We start from the raw sequence: 18,692 nt of genomic DNA, 5'->3' as shown, positions 1-18,692 counted from the left end.
TAATCCAACTTTACCTTTAATAAAGCTGACATTTTGATCCCATTTGGTTCAGTTCTTAGTGTTTTTATTAACCAAACCCTGGAACAAAAGAAGGGTAAGTGGTAAGACCCAGATACCAAACCTCATCTTGAAAATCCAATGATAACAAACCTACATCAACAAAGGCAAAGAATCAAATGAGATTCTTTCATGAGTATACCTCTAATAACAGGGTATTTCAAATAGGAAATGTTCAAAAAAATGCAAAAAGCTAACTATTTGTCCCTTTCATTCAGAGTAATTATGTCTTTTCGATGGTAAATACAAAATGTCAGACTCTGAATCCTCATCATGTGACTAGTAAAGACATTAATGGAATAGGCAAGGAAATCCTCTTAATTTTTTGTTTGTTTGTTTGTTTGTTTGTTTTCGGTGGCGGAGAACTTCAGGAAACCTAAGACAAAAATTGGTTAAAAATAAAGTACAATTATTTTTATTAGTAAGAGCTATTAGTAAGTAATTATAATTTATGCTCTATCAGTTTCAAAGGGAGAAGTAGGTGGCTTATACTAAGGAAATGCACCAAGAAGTGTTAGCTAAAAAGAAATGAGAAGTGACTTAAAGCTGTGGGGAAAGAAGAAAGTTCCACTAGAAATCTTTTATAAGGGAGATTCAGCCTCAAACATTATGTTAAGCTATAGATACTTCTGGAAAGCAGGGAAATGGATGGATATACTGGAGTTAAAGAGTTCTTATCAGTTTTTCCCCCAGTAAATTCTATTTCCCGGCCTTGAGTCCCCACGGGATGTGCCACATTGCTCCTTCTGTAAAGTCAATAAATTAACAGGAAAAAATCCTCAAATGAAAAAGTAAAATAAAAAAGACATTTTTCATGCAGCCATTTTTAATACTGAACCTCAAATAACTACATGTCTTTTTGTATAACAGCAAATGAGTGAAAATACTTGATAAAACTAAGGTAAACAATTTAGGTATATAATATTTCAGTAATTCTACTTGATTTTGGTATGGAGTTTAGAAAATCTAGAGAATACATAGGTAATGCCCTCTTTAAACATTCTCAAACATCTAATACCTTAGCCTTGATATGGGCAGATGTAAATGGTAATTATCTCAGAATGGACAAAAGTGGAGTGTAAATGTTTTCCAGGAATATTGAGGTAATATTAGCAAATTTTATTTAAAATGTAGATAACTTTCTATTTGGGAAAGCAAAATAGTTTAACTTAGATTATTCCTCAACAAAAACCATCCCATCTACACAAGTAACTGATTGATACTGGTTCTGCTAGGCAGAGATAAAAATTTCCTTAAAGAGAAAATTCCAATCTTGCTAGCTACCCTTAGAGGTAATCCAGTAAAACAACTAGGACATTCAATGAATTAAGGACAATTATATCAAGTATCTACAATTCAGAGAGAAAGAGATTGAAGTAGCACTTAATGGAGTAAAAACTACATACCAACTATTGTGTAAGCCATTTAATACATGTTTTAATACCATTAATTCTCACAAATTTTGGAATGGTTACCATTAATCCTGTTTTACAAATGGCTTAATTAAACTTCCCAAGATCATATAGGCAGTAAGTGGACAAAACATGATGTAAATTTATGTCTGAGAGTAAAACCCAATTTTTCCCAAGGGCAACCAACTGCCTAAACCATACTTGGCCACCTTGACAATAAATGAACATCACACGGCTCTACTGAAGATCTAATTTATGTAATTTTTGCATTCTCCAAATTATTTATAAGATATAGCCAGAGAACTTAATGTTAATTTAGAACTTTAATATTTAGTTGAATACTGAAGAATCTGCCAAAAAAACAATTTTGGTTTCAGTTTAGTTGATGTTATTTTATTGCTACTATCCTATTCTCATGGTAATTAGCTGTATCATAGGCTTCATAATGATGACAGAAAACTCTTGTCATTACACAGGAAGAAATTATTCCACCTATTTTCAATGATAACTGTGAGCGTGTGTGCACATACACACACACAAACTTCAAGTGTAATTTAGTCAGCATTTAAGCACTTCAGAATTTAATTGTACAGCTTAATTCATATTAATTAAAGGCTGATGATAAATAAAATCTTACATCATTCTTAACTGATTTCTTAGTGAGATAAAGTAATTTAGTGACCAGTAGAGAAATGCTAAAATCCACTTGTTCTACATGCAAACTTTGAGAGATTTAACCTCGTAATTTGATAAGAAAGCTGGGTTAAAGTTTTAAAGAAATAGTACAAGGATAAAAACATCATTTAGGAAAAGAAACACATCACTTGTTTTGTAAGATACGGTAAACTGTCAATTCTAAGAATTAGAAAAATTTGATAAGGACTGGGACCTATTCTCAAGACATAATTTAAACAATTCCAACTCACACATTTAAGATTTCTTGATAAAAATAAAGTAAAATAGAAATCAGTAGGCGAATAAGTAGGTATTATAGACAGAGGTGTTCTTTACATAACATAAGGGGAAGATTTTTTTAATTCAAAGCATCTCATCCACATACTAACAAATGATGAATGACAAAATGTTTTACATACCTCCAACAAAAAGATCAATTCCTCCAGCTTCTTTTATTTTCTTTTCAAATGCATCACATTCCGCCTGTAAATCTGCAGCATTCCCATCAAGAATATGAGCATTATTAGGGTCTATATCAATATGCTTAAAAAAGTTATTCCACATGTAAGAATGGTAGCTTTCAGGATGATTTCTGGGAAGTCCTAAAGTTAAAAGTAAAAAAGTAATTATTTCCAGAAATAAATCTAAAATTTACTTTTCTGATTAAACCATAAATGCTATTTAAACACACACGCGCACGCGCGCGTTTATTGGGTAACATTGGTTAATAAAATTATATGTTTCAGGTGTACATTATCATTTGATATCTGTATATTCTATTGTGTTCACCACCCAAAGTCCAGTTTCCTTCAGCTACCATATATTTCGTCCCCTTTACCCACATCAACCTCCCCCTCCCCTCGCACATATTTGACCCCTTTTACCCTACCATCCCCCTCCACCCCACCCCATTAGTAACCACTACTCTACAGTCCTTTGGTAACCACTAGCCTATAGTCCGTGTCCATGACTATGTTTGTTTGTTTGTTTGTGAGTCTCTGTTTGTCCTGTTCATTTGTTGCTTTTAGGTTTATATCCCACATATAAGTGATATCAAGTGATTTTCAACTTTTTCTGTCTGGTTTATTTCTGTCTGGCATGATTATCTCAAGTTTCATCCATGTTGTTGCAAATGGCAGTATTTCATTTATTCTTATGGCTGAGTAATACTCCATTGTATATATGTACCACAACTTCTTTAGCCAATCATCTATCGTAGGGCACTTCGATTGCTTCCATGTTCTGGCCACTGTGAATAATGCTGCTGTGAACATCGGTGTGCAAATATCTTTACAGATATGAGTTTTCAAGTCTTCTGGGTAAATACCCAGTAGAGAAATTGCTAGATCATACGGTAGATCAATTTTAAGTTTTCTGAGGAATCTTCATACTGTTTTCCATAGTGGCTGTACCAATTTGCGGTACCACCAGCAGTGTATAAGGCTTCCTATTTCTCCACATCCTCTCCAACATTTGTTATTGCTTGTCCTGTTGATTATAGCCATTCTAACAAGTGTGAAATGGTATCACATTGTGGTTTTGATTTGCATTTCCCTAATAGCTAGGGATGTTGAGCATCATTTCATATATTTGTTGGCCATTTGTATGTCCTCTGGGGAGAAGTGTCTGTTTATAAACTTTCTATACCATATTCAATATAATGTGGAATTTTTTTTTATGTAGAACATATAATTATTATATGCCAGACATTATTTTATCCACTGAGCATGTATTAACTCAATTTGTTCAACATCTATGAAAAGACTATACCATTCCCATTTTATAGATGAAGAATAGAAGCACAGAAAAATTCAATAACTTTCCTAAAGTCACATAGCTCACAGAGGGGCTAGAATTCAAACAGAAGTCTAGTTTATGTGCATTTAGTCACTATATTTCTCAAGCACAAAATTTTAACCAATGAAACTGACTTATGTATTAAGCTCAGCATATATTAATAAACCATACAAGTGAAATGCTGGTCCATGTTTCTCCTGTATTCTTCCTATGTGTTCCAAAGAATGTTGTATCACAACAGTTCTTTGGGTATCATTTAGGCTACCATTAAAAATGTATTATTATATTTAAGTTTTAATGTAGTTTATATGCATCATAGATCTTTCTAGGTAAGCAAGTTAACAATAAATGAATTATAAAACTTTCACAGCTGAAAATATAAATAGCCTTATACTTGAAAAATCTTTTAATAATTACTTTTACATACATATTAGTTTATTTTTCCCCCGTAAGACTGGTTTTAACTTTGCCTTAAGAAAAAATTTTAAAAAGAGAGAGAGAGAGAGAGAGAGAGAGAATATGGATGTGAATGTGAACAGATTAGATTAAAGTTACAAGACTGGTAATTTACGAAGCTCAAGATGGATGTAGATATTGATTGTTAGACTCATATTCCTTCTACTATATTGTTCCATCATCTCGAAAATATATTTTTTAAATATAAACTCCTAACCTCATCACAAGGTTGTATATTATACTCTAGAAATATATTCATATTATATTCAAAACATAATTTCAAATAATTATTTTAAAAATATTTATTTTATTTAAAATACAATATCTAAATAATACAGTCAAATAACATAGCTTACCTACATATTCATCCATGTTAAAGGTCTTCACATATTTAAAAGAAAGGTCTCCATTCTTGTGATATTCTATTAGTTTTTTATAACATCCTAAAGGTGTACTCCCTAAAACAGATGAAGATTACATTTTCTAACATAACTTGAGTATCTAAAAAAGTTTACAGTAACTTTTTTCTTCTTAATATTCTATGTTTCTAAATTATTAGGCAAACAATTATTAAGTATGTACTCAATTAACATACGTTGAATTAGTCTTTTCAAGGTACTTCAAAATTTTAGTAAACTATAATTTGCTATGAAAGCTGGAAATCTGTAAATAGAAATTACAGTTCAGAAAATTATCCTTGAGTTGTTGGGTATTTAGAATTAATGTTGTACATTCCAAGATTAGAAACTTTTAGAGAACACATATGAAAAGAAAATATCTACCTTTTGAGAAAAAAATTTAGATTTGTAGTATAAACAATATATAAATGGGTCAAGTGCTGACCATTTATTTAAATCAAAAGGGAAACAAAAGCTAAATTTAAATATTGTCCCTACTCTGAAACTGGCAACAACTGAGTGAGGAATCTTAGCTTTTAAGTTTTTAACTGGAGCTCCTATATCTCATTTTGTGTTATCTTCAGTGTGTCAGCTAAAATGTATAATGTAAAATGACTTCTAAAAAATGGCATCTCAGTTTTGGATACTTCATCTGAATTCCTGATTTTGCTGTTTTACAAATGTAATTTTTATACATGTTTTATAAAATTTAGAGATGTTTGATAGTGCTTCATGATATGTCACAATAAAGATAAATGAAGTTAGCCTCTTGAGGATGGTCTCCCTTTTTTTTCTGAATTTGCTATATTTTTTCATTTTAACTACAAATAAACATTTGTTAGCAAATAAACACAAATTTGTTAGGCAAATTAACCACAAATAAACATAGGCAAATACAAAATAACCATAACATAAGGAAAAATATTATAAATAATCTACCAGAAATCTGGAGTCCAGTCAATCGAAAACTATAGTCCTGCTTGTTGGACTATAGATCACCTGCATTCTTATAGAAAATGACCTAGCCCTCCAAATCCTGGTTGGGGTATTGATTCCTAGTCACCTACCATCACAGAACAGAAAAAACACCTGTAGACAAAATTTCTACTGAAGTGGCAGACATAAGTATGATAGAACTAAACAGTTCCTGGCCAAAAAAAAAAAAAAAAATACACAAACATGCACAAATTCTAGAGTAGTAAAAAAATTGCTTCTCATTTGAGATGACAGAATAACAGAAGTGGCTATAAATAATAAATATCTCATAGACAGGTTCAGAGAATAGAAGAGTAATAGATTTTCTTAAAGTTAAGCACAATACTGTTTTTAAAATGAAATTAACAATTTCAAATGTACGTGGCAAATTTTACAATTCCATCTCTAAGAACTATTCCCCACGAACATGAAACCTGGCTAAAAGATGGATAGATATGGTTTTCCTTATTTCTTCTAGAAGCATAAATATTCTGTCTTTTAGTGTCAAGGGCATAGTTATAGGATTCCCTCCTTAATTTAAGGATATGTAAATTTAAAAAGTGAGAAGTTGCTACAATGGTGATGACAAAAAACGCATTCATTTTTTACTTTTGTAATCAAAGTTGCTGAAGAAAAAAACAAAAGATATGGTACAGGGTGTACCGATTAAAGAAACTTCGTTTTAATTTGCTTTGGAATACTCATTTACTAACATAGCTAATATTTAGCAAGTGCTTACTATGATTCAAATAAAACAAAGATTAACACTATTTTTATGCTAGAATAACTCACAAAAAAAGAGATAGGCAAATACAAAATAACCGTAACATAGGAAAAATATTATAAATAACCTATGTGAAATCTGGAGTACAGTGAATCGAAAACTGTAGTCCTGCTCGTTGGAAGGAGGATAAAAGAAGATGACATTTCAACTGAGCCTCAAAGGAATGGAATTCCAACAGTCAAAGATGGGGTAAGTTGTAGGAAAAGATGTGGGAGGTCATTCAGAGATGATATTTATATACCTACCAGGTGCTAGATGCCATTTTAATATTTTTGTAAATTAGTTCATGTAAATCTCACAACTTTGGGAAGCTGGTATTATCTTTTCCAGTATGAAGATGGGAGAAATGGGTCTAAAAGATTAAGGAATTTGCCAAACACCAAATGGCAGTAAAGCCAGAAATTCAAGAGATTTTGTCTGATTCCAGAACTCATAGAGTTTTCATTATATAACACACTAGCAACATCAGTGAAAGTAAAGCCAGCAAGTTTAGGCCTATTTTTTGAACTAAAAGCATACTAATTTGCCCATCATGATTCAGTTTCCAAGAACAGTGGGAATAAGTCAGGGAGGTAGGTCAGGCCTACAGCATGCAGGCCCTTAAATGTCAAGCTTGTCAAGAACACATCAATAAACATATAATGAACAGATATTCCTCAGAAACGTGCGTGGTGGGACGGCATAACTACAATACATGTTACTTGCAGTTACAGAAATATATGTTTAAATTTCAAAAGCAGGGCTGGGGATACAGAGGAAGCATGATGAACATTGATCAACGGACAACGAAGGAGAAAGCAGAAACCATCAACAAAGGTTTTCCAGAGACATTCCCTTGGCAAGTGTATTACTAGGCAGTTTTACTATCCAGAATAAAGCAAAATTTGTATATATGAATACACAAAAACATGTTTAGAACTGCTGGCATTTATGACTCTGAAGCCATTCCATCCCTAAAGTCAGGTTACTATTTCTACATCATAATTAAGACAGAGTGATTAAGTCAGCTAGCCCAAATGTGGCACAGGTTTACTGTATGCAAAATGATACAGAGATTCAAACACCAGGGCAGGGCTCACATATCAAGAGCCAGGGTTGCTGAGGAGGCCCAGAACTGGTGTGTACAATTTTTAAAAATAGCTCTCTGCCATCCTCATCAAGATCTACTTCACTGGACCAAAAACCAAAAGGCAAAACAAACAAAAAAAATCAACTTGGTGAGCTAAAGGGTACCTTTAATGGGAATTATGGAAGTGTCAAAAATATGATAGTACCTTTTTTGTAGCTGGCATGTATGGGAGGAGGAGCTGGAGAAAATACTGTTTAAATAAAACACACTTATGGGAACTTTATATGGTAATTACAGTACACAAGAGACTTGTACAAACTCTTATTTGAGCCTCAAAACAGATAGTCAACTATTATTATCCTTATTTTCCTAAAAGGTAAGAAAACCAAGGCTTAGGGATGCAGAACAAATGCTTTGCAGTAACTAAGAAAGTAGCAGCTCTGATTCCAGGTCCAATACTTTTTCCTGTGGAAATCCACAATATCAAATAAAGTGCCACAAGATCAATGATACCACTTGGTTATTTTTTTAAGAAAAACCTTAACAGAGAACTAAATCCAATAAAATATTTAAGTAATGCATAGGTTTACTGTCATGAAGACATACCAATCTGAAACTTTTTACTTATAGTACTTCTATAATAGAAAGAAAATAAACATAGAAATTGCAAAGGGCTAATACGGTAATATGAGGCAACAAAAGAGGTAAGAGGCAGCAGCACATACTCTAGGTACCTCTTAATGATTAATAAGAAGGCTAATCTATTAAGAAATTACATAAACAATGAAAGTGACATCCCTAAAAACAAACAAAATACTACTAGAAAAAGGTACAAAAATACTATGACCATCATTTGTTAGAATATTTCCTTTTGTATTTTGGAGTGGTAGGTAAGATGGAATTTAAACAAAGAAACAGTAACAAAATGTAGATATTAAGACATATATACATATATATATTTCTTCTGGCTTTATATACTTATATGTTCAATTACTGATAAGGCAAGAAATAAATGGGAAATATACTTTATTAAGGAAAACCCTTCAATCCCACAACCTTAGGTATCTAAAATGGAAAAAAGTGGTATATTACCTGTTGGTAAACCCAGTGTAAAATATCTGTCCTGTCCAGGTTTGAACTGAATGATTCGATTACAGATGTATTTGGCTGCCCATTCACTAGCCAAGTCATAGTTATCAAGAATTACAAGCCTCATTATGGTGATGCAGGGCTTCCAGGACAGGAAGTTCAAACCTGAGAAAATTCCATTGTAGGACACTTTAAGTAATTTACAGACACTTAAAAAATGTAATACACTGATGACTTAAAAAGGACATTACTTATGAAAGACATGCATGTATACAAATCCCATCTGTACTTTTACAGTAGTAAGAATAGCTGTTCTCTTTTGAACAGAACTTGGGTTCCTAGTAGTAGGCTGGGTCATTTACATATGAAAATTCTTACAACAATCTTCTGAAATAAATATAACACCCAGTTTTAGATGAGGACAGGGAGTCACTCAATTTTAGGTCACACGGTTACTAAGTGATAAAGCCAGAATTCATATCAAGGCAAATTTACTGTAAAAACATCACATTGCACTGTCTCTACAAGCATATTGTATAAAGCAACATAAAACAAACTTAAAGGCAAACAAAGCAGTAGTCATATCTTGACTGCAAGACAATGGTAATAATAATTACTCAGCAACTTTTGGGTTACTTACTAAAATTCAGAACTCTCCCTATAAAGTCATAACCAAACCACCCTTTATTAAACAATGTTTTTATAAAAATGATACCTGCACTTTTAAAAAATTTCAATCACTATAGAAAGATACAAAGTAAAAAAAACAAAACAACATTTGACCCAAATTCTACCACTTATAAAATAATTCTCATTGTTATTAGGTATCAATCATTCCAAATATCTATCCAATTAAATATAAATAGAATGTATATAATTTTTAATAATTTGATCATACTAGATATGCTATTTTTAATACAAAGCATAACATTTAATTCTTCCTGCATGCAACAGAAGAAAAAGAAAACAAAGTGAACAAAAGAAACTGCTGATCTTTAGGAAGAAAAATTTCTTCGTAAAAAACAATTCCAGTTCCTAAAAGAGTACTCTAAGGTTAAGAAAAATTATTAAAATATTGAGAGAAGAGTCATTTAAAAACTTTATGATTCCATCTTAGACAATGTGGACTGACCTACTATCATAAAAGAGAAAACTGCATTCTTACACTGCCTTACATGTCAATTTCTGTAAAATGAATTTTTTTATATTGTCAAGATTTACAACACTGACACTATAGTTAAATCCCAGATTTTAATTCTTAGTTTTATACTTCCACAATTCCCAGATTTTAGTTTTATAGTTAAATGAACCTGTCACCCAAACCAATTCTTTTACATATGGCTTCAGCAGTCCTGAATTCTGTACTCACATACTGTACATACAGTAATAAGTCGAATTTTTTAAATTAATGAGACTTGTTACAATGAATATATGGAATCTGAATGATGCTCTTAGGAACATAATAATTTAGAATTCTAGTATAACTACAAAAAATTATGATCACCATGATCCAGAATTCTGGCACAGTAACACGAGATAAATACTATATGCTTGTTAAAAATATAGATTCCGAGGCCTCTCTCACTAGACATAGTATTTCTGAAATAGGGTCCAGGGAGTCTGCACTTTTACAAATATCACAGGTGATTCTTACTATATCAGGTTAAATTTAGATACCATACAAGGTGACTTCATTGCAGAGGTTCAAGTCTCTCAAGTCATGTACAGGCATATTTTGTTTTGTTTTTTAAACTCTAGAGAGCTCAGAGTTCACTCTCAAAAGTCCCAAATGAATTATCTCACCCAAAATAAAGTAGAATGATTTTGCCACATTTATTCAGATTAAGATATGTTTTGTTTGTTTTGTTGTTGTTTAGTTTTGCCTATCCTGAGATCCAAACTCCCGGGGTCCTGGGCAATTCTCTGGCATCACAACCAGACAGCACTCAAAAAATGACACAGCACTATCCCTTTACTCATCTTCCTCAGGTGCTGATTCATTTTTAATGTGCACTACTTGGAGAAAGAGCTGCAGAAAACGAATCTATGAACTTTAGAGCTGGATGAGAACTTCTACATGACTTAGGTTATAGAGCAAGTCTAGAATCTATACGAGAGTCTAGACTTCTAGAATCCCTGCTCTTGGGCATTTTCCCCACACCACACTATACTTGCCCTAAAAAGGTCTCCGAAGCCGGGACTAGGAAGGTGGCGTGCGAGGCAGGGGTGAAGATTCCGATGAGGGGCGAGAAGCAGCAGCAAGGCAGGGGCTACAAACCCCCCTACACTGAGCAGCTGCTGGGCCCAGTCACTCTGCAAACTGTAACGAAAGCAAATGAGGATGACTTACAATTTTTTTTAACAAGTGTCATGAGAAAGCCGCCGGAGAGGAGGAGCTAGGGAAGCCCCCTCTCGGAGGCCTAGTTCCACAGAGGACGATGAGCGCCAAGTTTGGTGCCCCGCGTCTGGAGGCTCCTGGGACCCCAATGCGCTCAGGGCTCCGCGTCTGCGACTCGGCAAAAAGCCCATCCGAGGGGACAATGACTATCTGGGTCCCCAGGCCGACTCCCTTTCTAGGACCCCTGGACTCACCGGCTGACCCAACAGCTCTTCCAAATCGCAACAGCGAGAAAACCCAATACACAGCAACCCCCGAACGACCCCGGCCGGCGCGTAGAGCGCTAAGCCCAAAGACCCGGATGCAAACCGAGACGCAGGAGAGAGGGCGGTGCAGCCTAAGGGGGCTGCGCATGCGCGTGCCGCTGGTTCGCTCGGGTTAGGGTCGTGGAGGTCTGTCTTGTCAGAGTTGCGCGTGGCAGGAAGACTCTCCCACAAGGGAGTCTCCAGATACGGGGCCATTACCTTGACGCTACTCTTTTTTTCCCATCTATTAAAGGCTGAATTGATTTGGCTTCTTTGGGTTTATGAAATTTAGCATGTAGGGCTACAGTGCTCAAACATAAATATAATTTGATTGTTGCTCATAGCTTAGCGCTTTTTATCCATAGGCTCATCAAAGTTAAGTTTGTTAAGTGCTTCAGAAAGGCATAAATAATGTATACCATGAGAAACCTTGGAGCGGCTCGGTAAGAGTAAACGTAGAAGATTTTAATGGGATATGAATTTGTGCCGAATGGTTCTGAAAAGGGGGTAGAAGAAACAGAATCACAGATCTCTTTTCAGGAGGAGGAAGGAGAAAGCAGGACTGGGGAAGTGAAAGCAGCAATCACAAAAGAAGGATTGAGTGGCTTCACTATGTCCCATTAGGAACATCTAGGGTTCTTTTAGAATAGTCTATCACCAGCATGGAATGACAGGCAGACTCAAGGCGCTGTCTCCTTGGACACAATAAAGCTAAAATAATTATGAAATGTTGTGTCCTCAAACTCCTTATCTATAGTTCTGTACCTGGGGTGTGAATCCAGCCTGCTTCTCTGGGTCAAATGACCCCTTTGCTAACATTCTGTAGCCAAAAAGAGTAAGTGCTCCATTTTCAACTATATGACTTCAAACAGCAAAGTTTCTCATAAACTGATATTAGAAGACAAGCTTTCTTACCACTGCATCCTGTGTTAGTTTACAAAAGCAGTTTTTAACATCTTTCCAGTACAGTAATGTATCATTTAACAAAAATCTGTTATGAATCTACTGTGGTCAAAGAGCCTTGCAAGCAACAAAAAGCTTTGCAGGGAATATTATTGGATCATAGTGGGATATTTATGAAATGTATTCTTTCTCAATGGGTTTACTTTATGAGTTCCTGACACTAGAAAAGTAAGTTCTGTTCCTACTGTAAGTACTATTAAAAATTTTGTTTTGATTATGCTATATCATGTCCTGTCTGCCATTTTTCTAAATTGGTGTGTCTCTTGCAACCCATATGTCATGCTCTTTGTACAAAGTTTAAAGCAAGGAGTTGCTGCCATCAAGAACAAAATATTTAATACTAAACAGAAAAATTATTTTTGAGAAGAGTGGGAACGTATAAGTTGAGTCATTTGTTTGTCCATTCAATAAATATTTACTGAGACCCTATTATGCATCAGACACCAACATGAGTATAACAGACAAACAATTCTTGCTCTTAGTGAACAATAGTCTTCTAGGAATGGAGACATCACCTGGTAAATCCTAATAAGGCAAAATAATCTAACTTGGATATTCCTTTATGTTTGGGAATGACTTGAGCCTAGGAAGGACCTGTATCATGTTCTCAAAATAAAGCCTAAAGAATGACAAGACTACTAGAAAAGTCCTTCACTGAACTATGGTTTTGGATGAAGAGTTTTGCAGAAAAGTTTTAACACGTTGTCACTCAAGCAAGGTGACAGATTTACGGTGGCATAGGTAGAGTAAAGGTGGCTATGTAGGTGACAGGAAAAGATACCTGATCACAACCCTGGTCTACTACAGGTCACAGAGAGAAGCATCGGACAGCAGTCATACCCTATGATTCTGAATAACTAATATAGAGCTGTAGTTAGCTGACTCTGAGCCTGAAATAGTGTTTCAGGCAACACATTATACAAATGTAGGCCAATGAACAAATGAGTTTATATGCTTAAGACCAAAAAACGCAGGAAGAGATAACTATCATAGTGAATGTCAGAGATGCCTTTGCTTATGTAGACACCAGTAGCCTCCCTATTTTAGATGCTATCCTGAGTCGATGTGGGGAAGAAGGATACTCAGAAATGACAGAATTTATACTTGAAATGACTAAGAAAACATTGAACAAATGAAACTGAAAACAACCAATTTAAGTTTCCTGTTCTCATGAGAATGGGGATTGAGGGAAAGATTTAAGTAAAAGTTATATTAAAGATATATTAAAGAAAAATAAGAAATAGCATGTTAAAATTTATGGCCTATGAAATTTGTATATGCCACAAAAGGTTTTAGCAAGGGTATACCAAGATAGAATTTGTACATAAAACAAAAATAATACTGTCTGTTTGTAAAGAACAGATTGAAATTGGATCAGGAGTAAATCAAAGTAAGATGGATTTTGCTAGAAAGAGAATATAGAGGACAACACTCTAAGCCCAGAAAATACCTTGCATAAAGGTATGCAGGCAAGAAAGTAAAAGGCATACATAAGGAATTCTAAATGACTCCCATGTAGGTAAGAATAGAATGTATTTCAAAAAGTAGAAGAAATTAAATTTTGGAAAGAAATCGAGATGAAATGAAATGCTTTGTAGGTTATGTGTAGAAGTTAGACTATTGCAGGCAATGGGCGGCCACTTAAGCTTTATGAATGCCATAAAAAACTAGCAGATTGTGTTTTGGAAGGGAGAAAGTAGAACAGGTGGGAATTGTATTACAGCAGTAAAAATCCAGAAACAGAAGGACATTGTATTTTCCCTGTCCCAACCCTAGTATTAGGCATTTCACTAATGGCTGATAGGTTTTTTTGTTTGTTTTGTTTTGTTTTTACCAAGAATGGATGTTACATATCAAACACTCTTTGCATCCATAGAAATGATAGTATGGTTTTTCATTTTAGTCTGTTGGTGAATTACAGTCATTGATTTTGAAATGTTAAATATACCTTGCGTTGCTGAGATAAACCTGACTTGGGAATATTTATAGTCTTTCAGCCAGAGCAATTGAACATTTTGCCTGTAAACTTTTTGACAAATGCCTCTTTCCTCCTGGGTTTGGCTTTAGCACTAGGTGGGAATTCTGAGTTGGACAAAATAAAAACAAGCCTTTCAGTGGCTTCTTCAAACAATCTTTTATCTTAAATAAAGAGGTTAAGTAATGGCTGTTATTTGGGAGAGGGTTTGAAAATGTTCCAGCCTGGTTTTGCTCCCCATAGTACTAGGAATGTATGTTCCCCCACAACCCCCACTAGGCTACCATCAATCTGGGAGCAAAGGATGAGACTAGGATAAGTTAAAATACAGAAAACTGACTGTTCTTAATGATGTTCAGCTAACTTTTATTAAAAACAAACAAACAAACAAACAAACAAACAAATAAATAAATAAAACCCTCCTCAGCTTGCTGAAAGTCTGTTCAATTTCCAAAATTCTCAAAATTTTTATTTTGATAATTTACCAATTCTGTCTTTGCTTTTATGGAGGGAAAGGTTTTTGGATATCCTTTGCCGTTTTCGTTGATCTCGGTTACTTTTTGAGTGAGATTTGATAGCTTGTCTTTCAAGGAATTTTAAATTTTCTATTGCCAAAATTACTTGCAGAAGATGTTTATAATATTCCCTTATCATCTTTGCAATTCATAGTGATTTCACCTCTCTCATTTCTGATATTGGTAAATTGCACCTTCATTTTCTCTCCCTAATCACTGTGTTTAGATGTTCATTAATTTAATTGATCTATTCAAGTAACTACATTTTGGATTAATTGAGTTTTGCATTATTTTTTTGTTTTCTATTTCATCGATTTCTACAGCGTTAGTGGCAGCTCACAAATTTTGATATTCTGTCTTCATTTTCATTCAGCAGAAATTATTTAATTTCTTTTTTATTTCTTCTTAATAGTATGTTCTCAGTTTTCAGTTATTTGGAGACATTCCAGATGTTTTTCTGATTTTGATTTCTATTTTATTTAATTTGCGGTCAAATAACATTCTTTTCATGACTTCATTCTTTTTAAATGTATTAAGACTCATTTATAGCCCAGATTATAGTACTTGGAGAAAAAAAAAAGTGAATTCTGCTTCTTTGGAGTAGATTCTTCTATAAATGTCAATAGATAAGGTTGGTCGATAGTCTTCAAGTCTCCTATTTCCTTATTGATTTTATGTCTACTTATGAGAGTAGAGTTGAAATTACAGATAGTTATTGTGGATTTGTCTACTTTTTGTTGCTATTTTATCAGTGTTTGGTTCATGTCCTCTGACACCACATTATTAGATTTGTTATATACTCTTGATGACTTGAGCACTTTACCATTATGAACAGATCTTTATCCACAGTAATCTTTTCTTTGAAATCTTCATCTAATATTAATATCACCATTCCAACTTTATTCTGATTTTCTCTCAAATGGTGTAATTTTCCATTCTTTCATTCTTACATATTCGTGACTGTGTTAAAGTTTTCCATAGTAGCTACACCATTTTATATTCACACCAATAGTATCCAAGGGTTCAAATTTCTTCATTTCCTCACTAACATTTAATATCTTTTTTTTTTCTTAATAATAGCTATCTTGATTGGTGGAGGTGATATTTCATTGTAGTTTTAATTTGCATTTCCCTCACGATTATTGATATTGAGCACCTTTTCATGTTGTCCATTTCTATGCTTTCTTTGGAGAAGTGTCTATTCAAATGTTTTGCCTATCATTGAATTAAGTTATTTGTTATTTCGCTATTAAGTTGTAGGAGTTCCTTATATATTTTAGATATTAGCTTTTAATCAGATATGATGTGCAAGTATTTTCTCTCATTCTTTACATTACTTCTTGATTCTGTTATTATTTCCTTTGCTGTGTAATAGACTTTTTTGGTTTGATGGAATCCCACTTGTTTCTTTATGTATTTTTTTTTTTTTTTTTGCTGCCTGTGTTTTTGGTGTTATTTCCAAGAAATCATTGTCAAACCAACATTATGAAGTTTTTCTCCTACATTTTCTTCTAGAAGTTTTACAATTTCAGGTCTTATGTTTAATTTTTCAATCTATTTTGAGTTGATTTTTGTATCCAATTTTATTATTTTGCATGTGGCTATCCAATTTTTCCAACACTATTTTTTGAAGAAACTAGCCTTGTTCCATTGTGTATTCTTGGCTCTCTTTTCAAAGATCAGTTAATCATGTATGTATGGATTTATTTCTGAGCCCTCAATTCTGTTTCATTAGCCTATATGTCTATTTTTATGCCAGTTTCATATTGTTTTAATTGCTGTAGTTTTATATTATATTTTGAAATTGAGAAGTGTGATGCTTCCAGTTTTGTTGTTTTTTTCTCAAGATTGCTTTGGCTAGCTGGGGTCTTTGGTGGTTTCATATGAATTTTTAGATTGATTTTTTTATTTTTGTAAAAATTGCTTTTAGGATTTTGATGGGGTTAGCATTGAATATGTAGATTGCTTTAGGTAGTATGGATATTTTAACAATATTAAGTCTTCCAGCCCATTAACATAGGATGTCTTTTTATTTATTTGTGTCTTCTTTAATTTCTTTCATCAGTGTTTCATAGTTTTTAGTGTATAAGTATTTTACCTGCTTGGTTTAATTTATTCCTAAGTATTTTGTTCTTTTTGATATCATTTCAAATAGGATTGACCTCTTAATTTCCCTATTTGTATAGTTTTTGTTAGTGTAGAGAAATTCATTTGATTTTTGTATGTTGATTTTATATCTTGCAACTTGCTGAATTTATTTACTAGTTCTATAATTTTGTGGAGTCTTTAAGATTTTATGCATATAAGAACAAGTCATCTGTAAACAAGACATAATTTCTTCCTTTACAATCTGGATGTCATTTATTTTCTTTTCTTTACTAATTGCCCTTGCTCACACTTTCAATATTACGTTGAATAGGAGCGGAGAGAATAGACATCCTTGTCTTATTTTCGATCTTAGAAAAAGTGCTTTCATTTTTTTCCACTACTGAATATGATGTTAGCTTTGGGCTTATTTAACATAGTCTTATGTTGAGGTAAATTCATTCTATACCTAGTTTATTGAGAGTTTTATAGGGAAAGTTTGTTGAATTTTGTCAAATTCTCTTTCTGTATTGAGATGATTATGTGATTTTTTTATCCCTTGTTCTAGTAATGTGGTATATTACAATTAATTGATTAGCATATATTACATAATCCTTGAATCTCAGAGATAAATCCCTACTTGGTCATGGTGTATAATCCTTTTAATGTGCTGTTGAATTTTGTTTGTTAATATTTTGTTGAGAATTTTTGCATCTAAGTTTAGCAAATATATTGGTTTGCAGTTTTTCTATTCTCTATTTTATTTATTTTTTTATTCTATAATCTTTATTATTCCCTTCTACTAACTTTGGGCTTGGTTTATTTCTCTTCTAGTTCCTTGAGGTGTAAAGTTAGATTATTTATTTCATCTCTATTTCCTTTTCTACAGTAGATGTTTATTGCTATAAACACCTTAGAGCTGTTTTTGCTGCATTCCATAAGTTTATAAAGTAATTATGCTATGTTTTCATTTTTATTTGTCTTAAGAAATTTCTGATTTCTTTTTATTTCATCTTCAACCTATTTGTTGTTCAGGAGGGTATTGTTTAATTTCCACATATTTATGAATTTTCCAATTTTCCTTCTGCTGTGATTTCTGGTTTTATTCCATTATAGTAGGAGAAAATATCTGATATAATTTCAATCTTCTTTAATTTGTCGACATGTTTTGTGACCTAATAAATGCAGGGTATCCTCCATCTCAGACATTGCAGTTTTCATTTCTAAAATTTTGACTTAAGTTTTTAAAACTTTTGTCCATGTTTCTACCTAATATCTTCAATTTTCCTTTAGTCTCTTGAACCTATGAAATAGAGTTATATTAAATGCTTTAATGTTCTTGTCTACTAAGTTTATCATTTGTGTTATTTCAGGTTCTCTTTCAATTAACTAATTTGTCTCTATTATGTTTCATATATTTCTACTGGTTTGCATTCCTGGTAATTTTTAAATTTGACTTTAATATTGTGATCTTTATCTTTCTGTGTGCTAGATGTTATTATTTTCCTAAAAGTATCCTTGAGTTTTGTTCTGGGACATGGTTAAACTACTTAGAAATAGTTTTATTTCTTTGAGACTTCCTTTTAAACTTTCGTTGTTGTTGTCTCATTAATTTTAATGAATCTATTAATCTTTTTTTAAAAATTAATTAATTTTTTTTATGGTGACATTGGTTAATGAGATCCAAAAGTTTCAGCTGTATACTTTAATAGTAAGGCATATATATGTTTACACTGTGTGTTTACCTCCCATAGTTAGATTTCTTTCTGTCACCACATATTTGACCCCCTTTACTCTGT

General features: G+C 33.1%; 1 protein-coding gene across 4 annotated transcripts in view; it reads right to left on the bottom strand.

The window, feature by feature from the left end:
- Window positions 1-11,428, bottom strand: part of GNPDA2 (glucosamine-6-phosphate deaminase 2) — a 28,720-nt gene extending 17,292 nt beyond the window's left edge. The window contains exons 1-5 of one of the 4 annotated variants that reach the window (XM_016132747.2): window positions 11,305-11,428; window positions 10,888-11,032; window positions 8,716-8,877; window positions 4,754-4,855; window positions 2,564-2,746 (exon numbers count right to left, since the gene is read on the bottom strand). In XM_016132747.2, coding sequence (XP_015988233.1) covers window positions 2,564-2,746; window positions 4,754-4,855; window positions 8,716-8,839 — 409 coding nt within the window. In that variant the 5' untranslated portion in view covers window positions 8,840-8,877; window positions 10,888-11,032; window positions 11,305-11,428. The other 3 variants (XM_016132749.2, XM_016132746.2, XM_016132748.2) reach the window with 3 other exon arrangements.
- Between the last annotated feature and the right edge of the window lie 7,264 nt (window positions 11,429-18,692).

The sequence above is a fragment of the Rousettus aegyptiacus genome, unplaced genomic scaffold, assembly GCF_014176215.1.
Source record: "Rousettus aegyptiacus isolate mRouAeg1 unplaced genomic scaffold, mRouAeg1.p scaffold_m13_p_10, whole genome shotgun sequence".
Lineage (NCBI taxonomy): Eukaryota > Metazoa > Chordata > Mammalia > Chiroptera > Pteropodidae > Rousettus > Rousettus aegyptiacus.
Note: the sequence above shows the minus strand (reverse complement) of the source record. Positions and strands in the feature narration are given on the sequence as shown.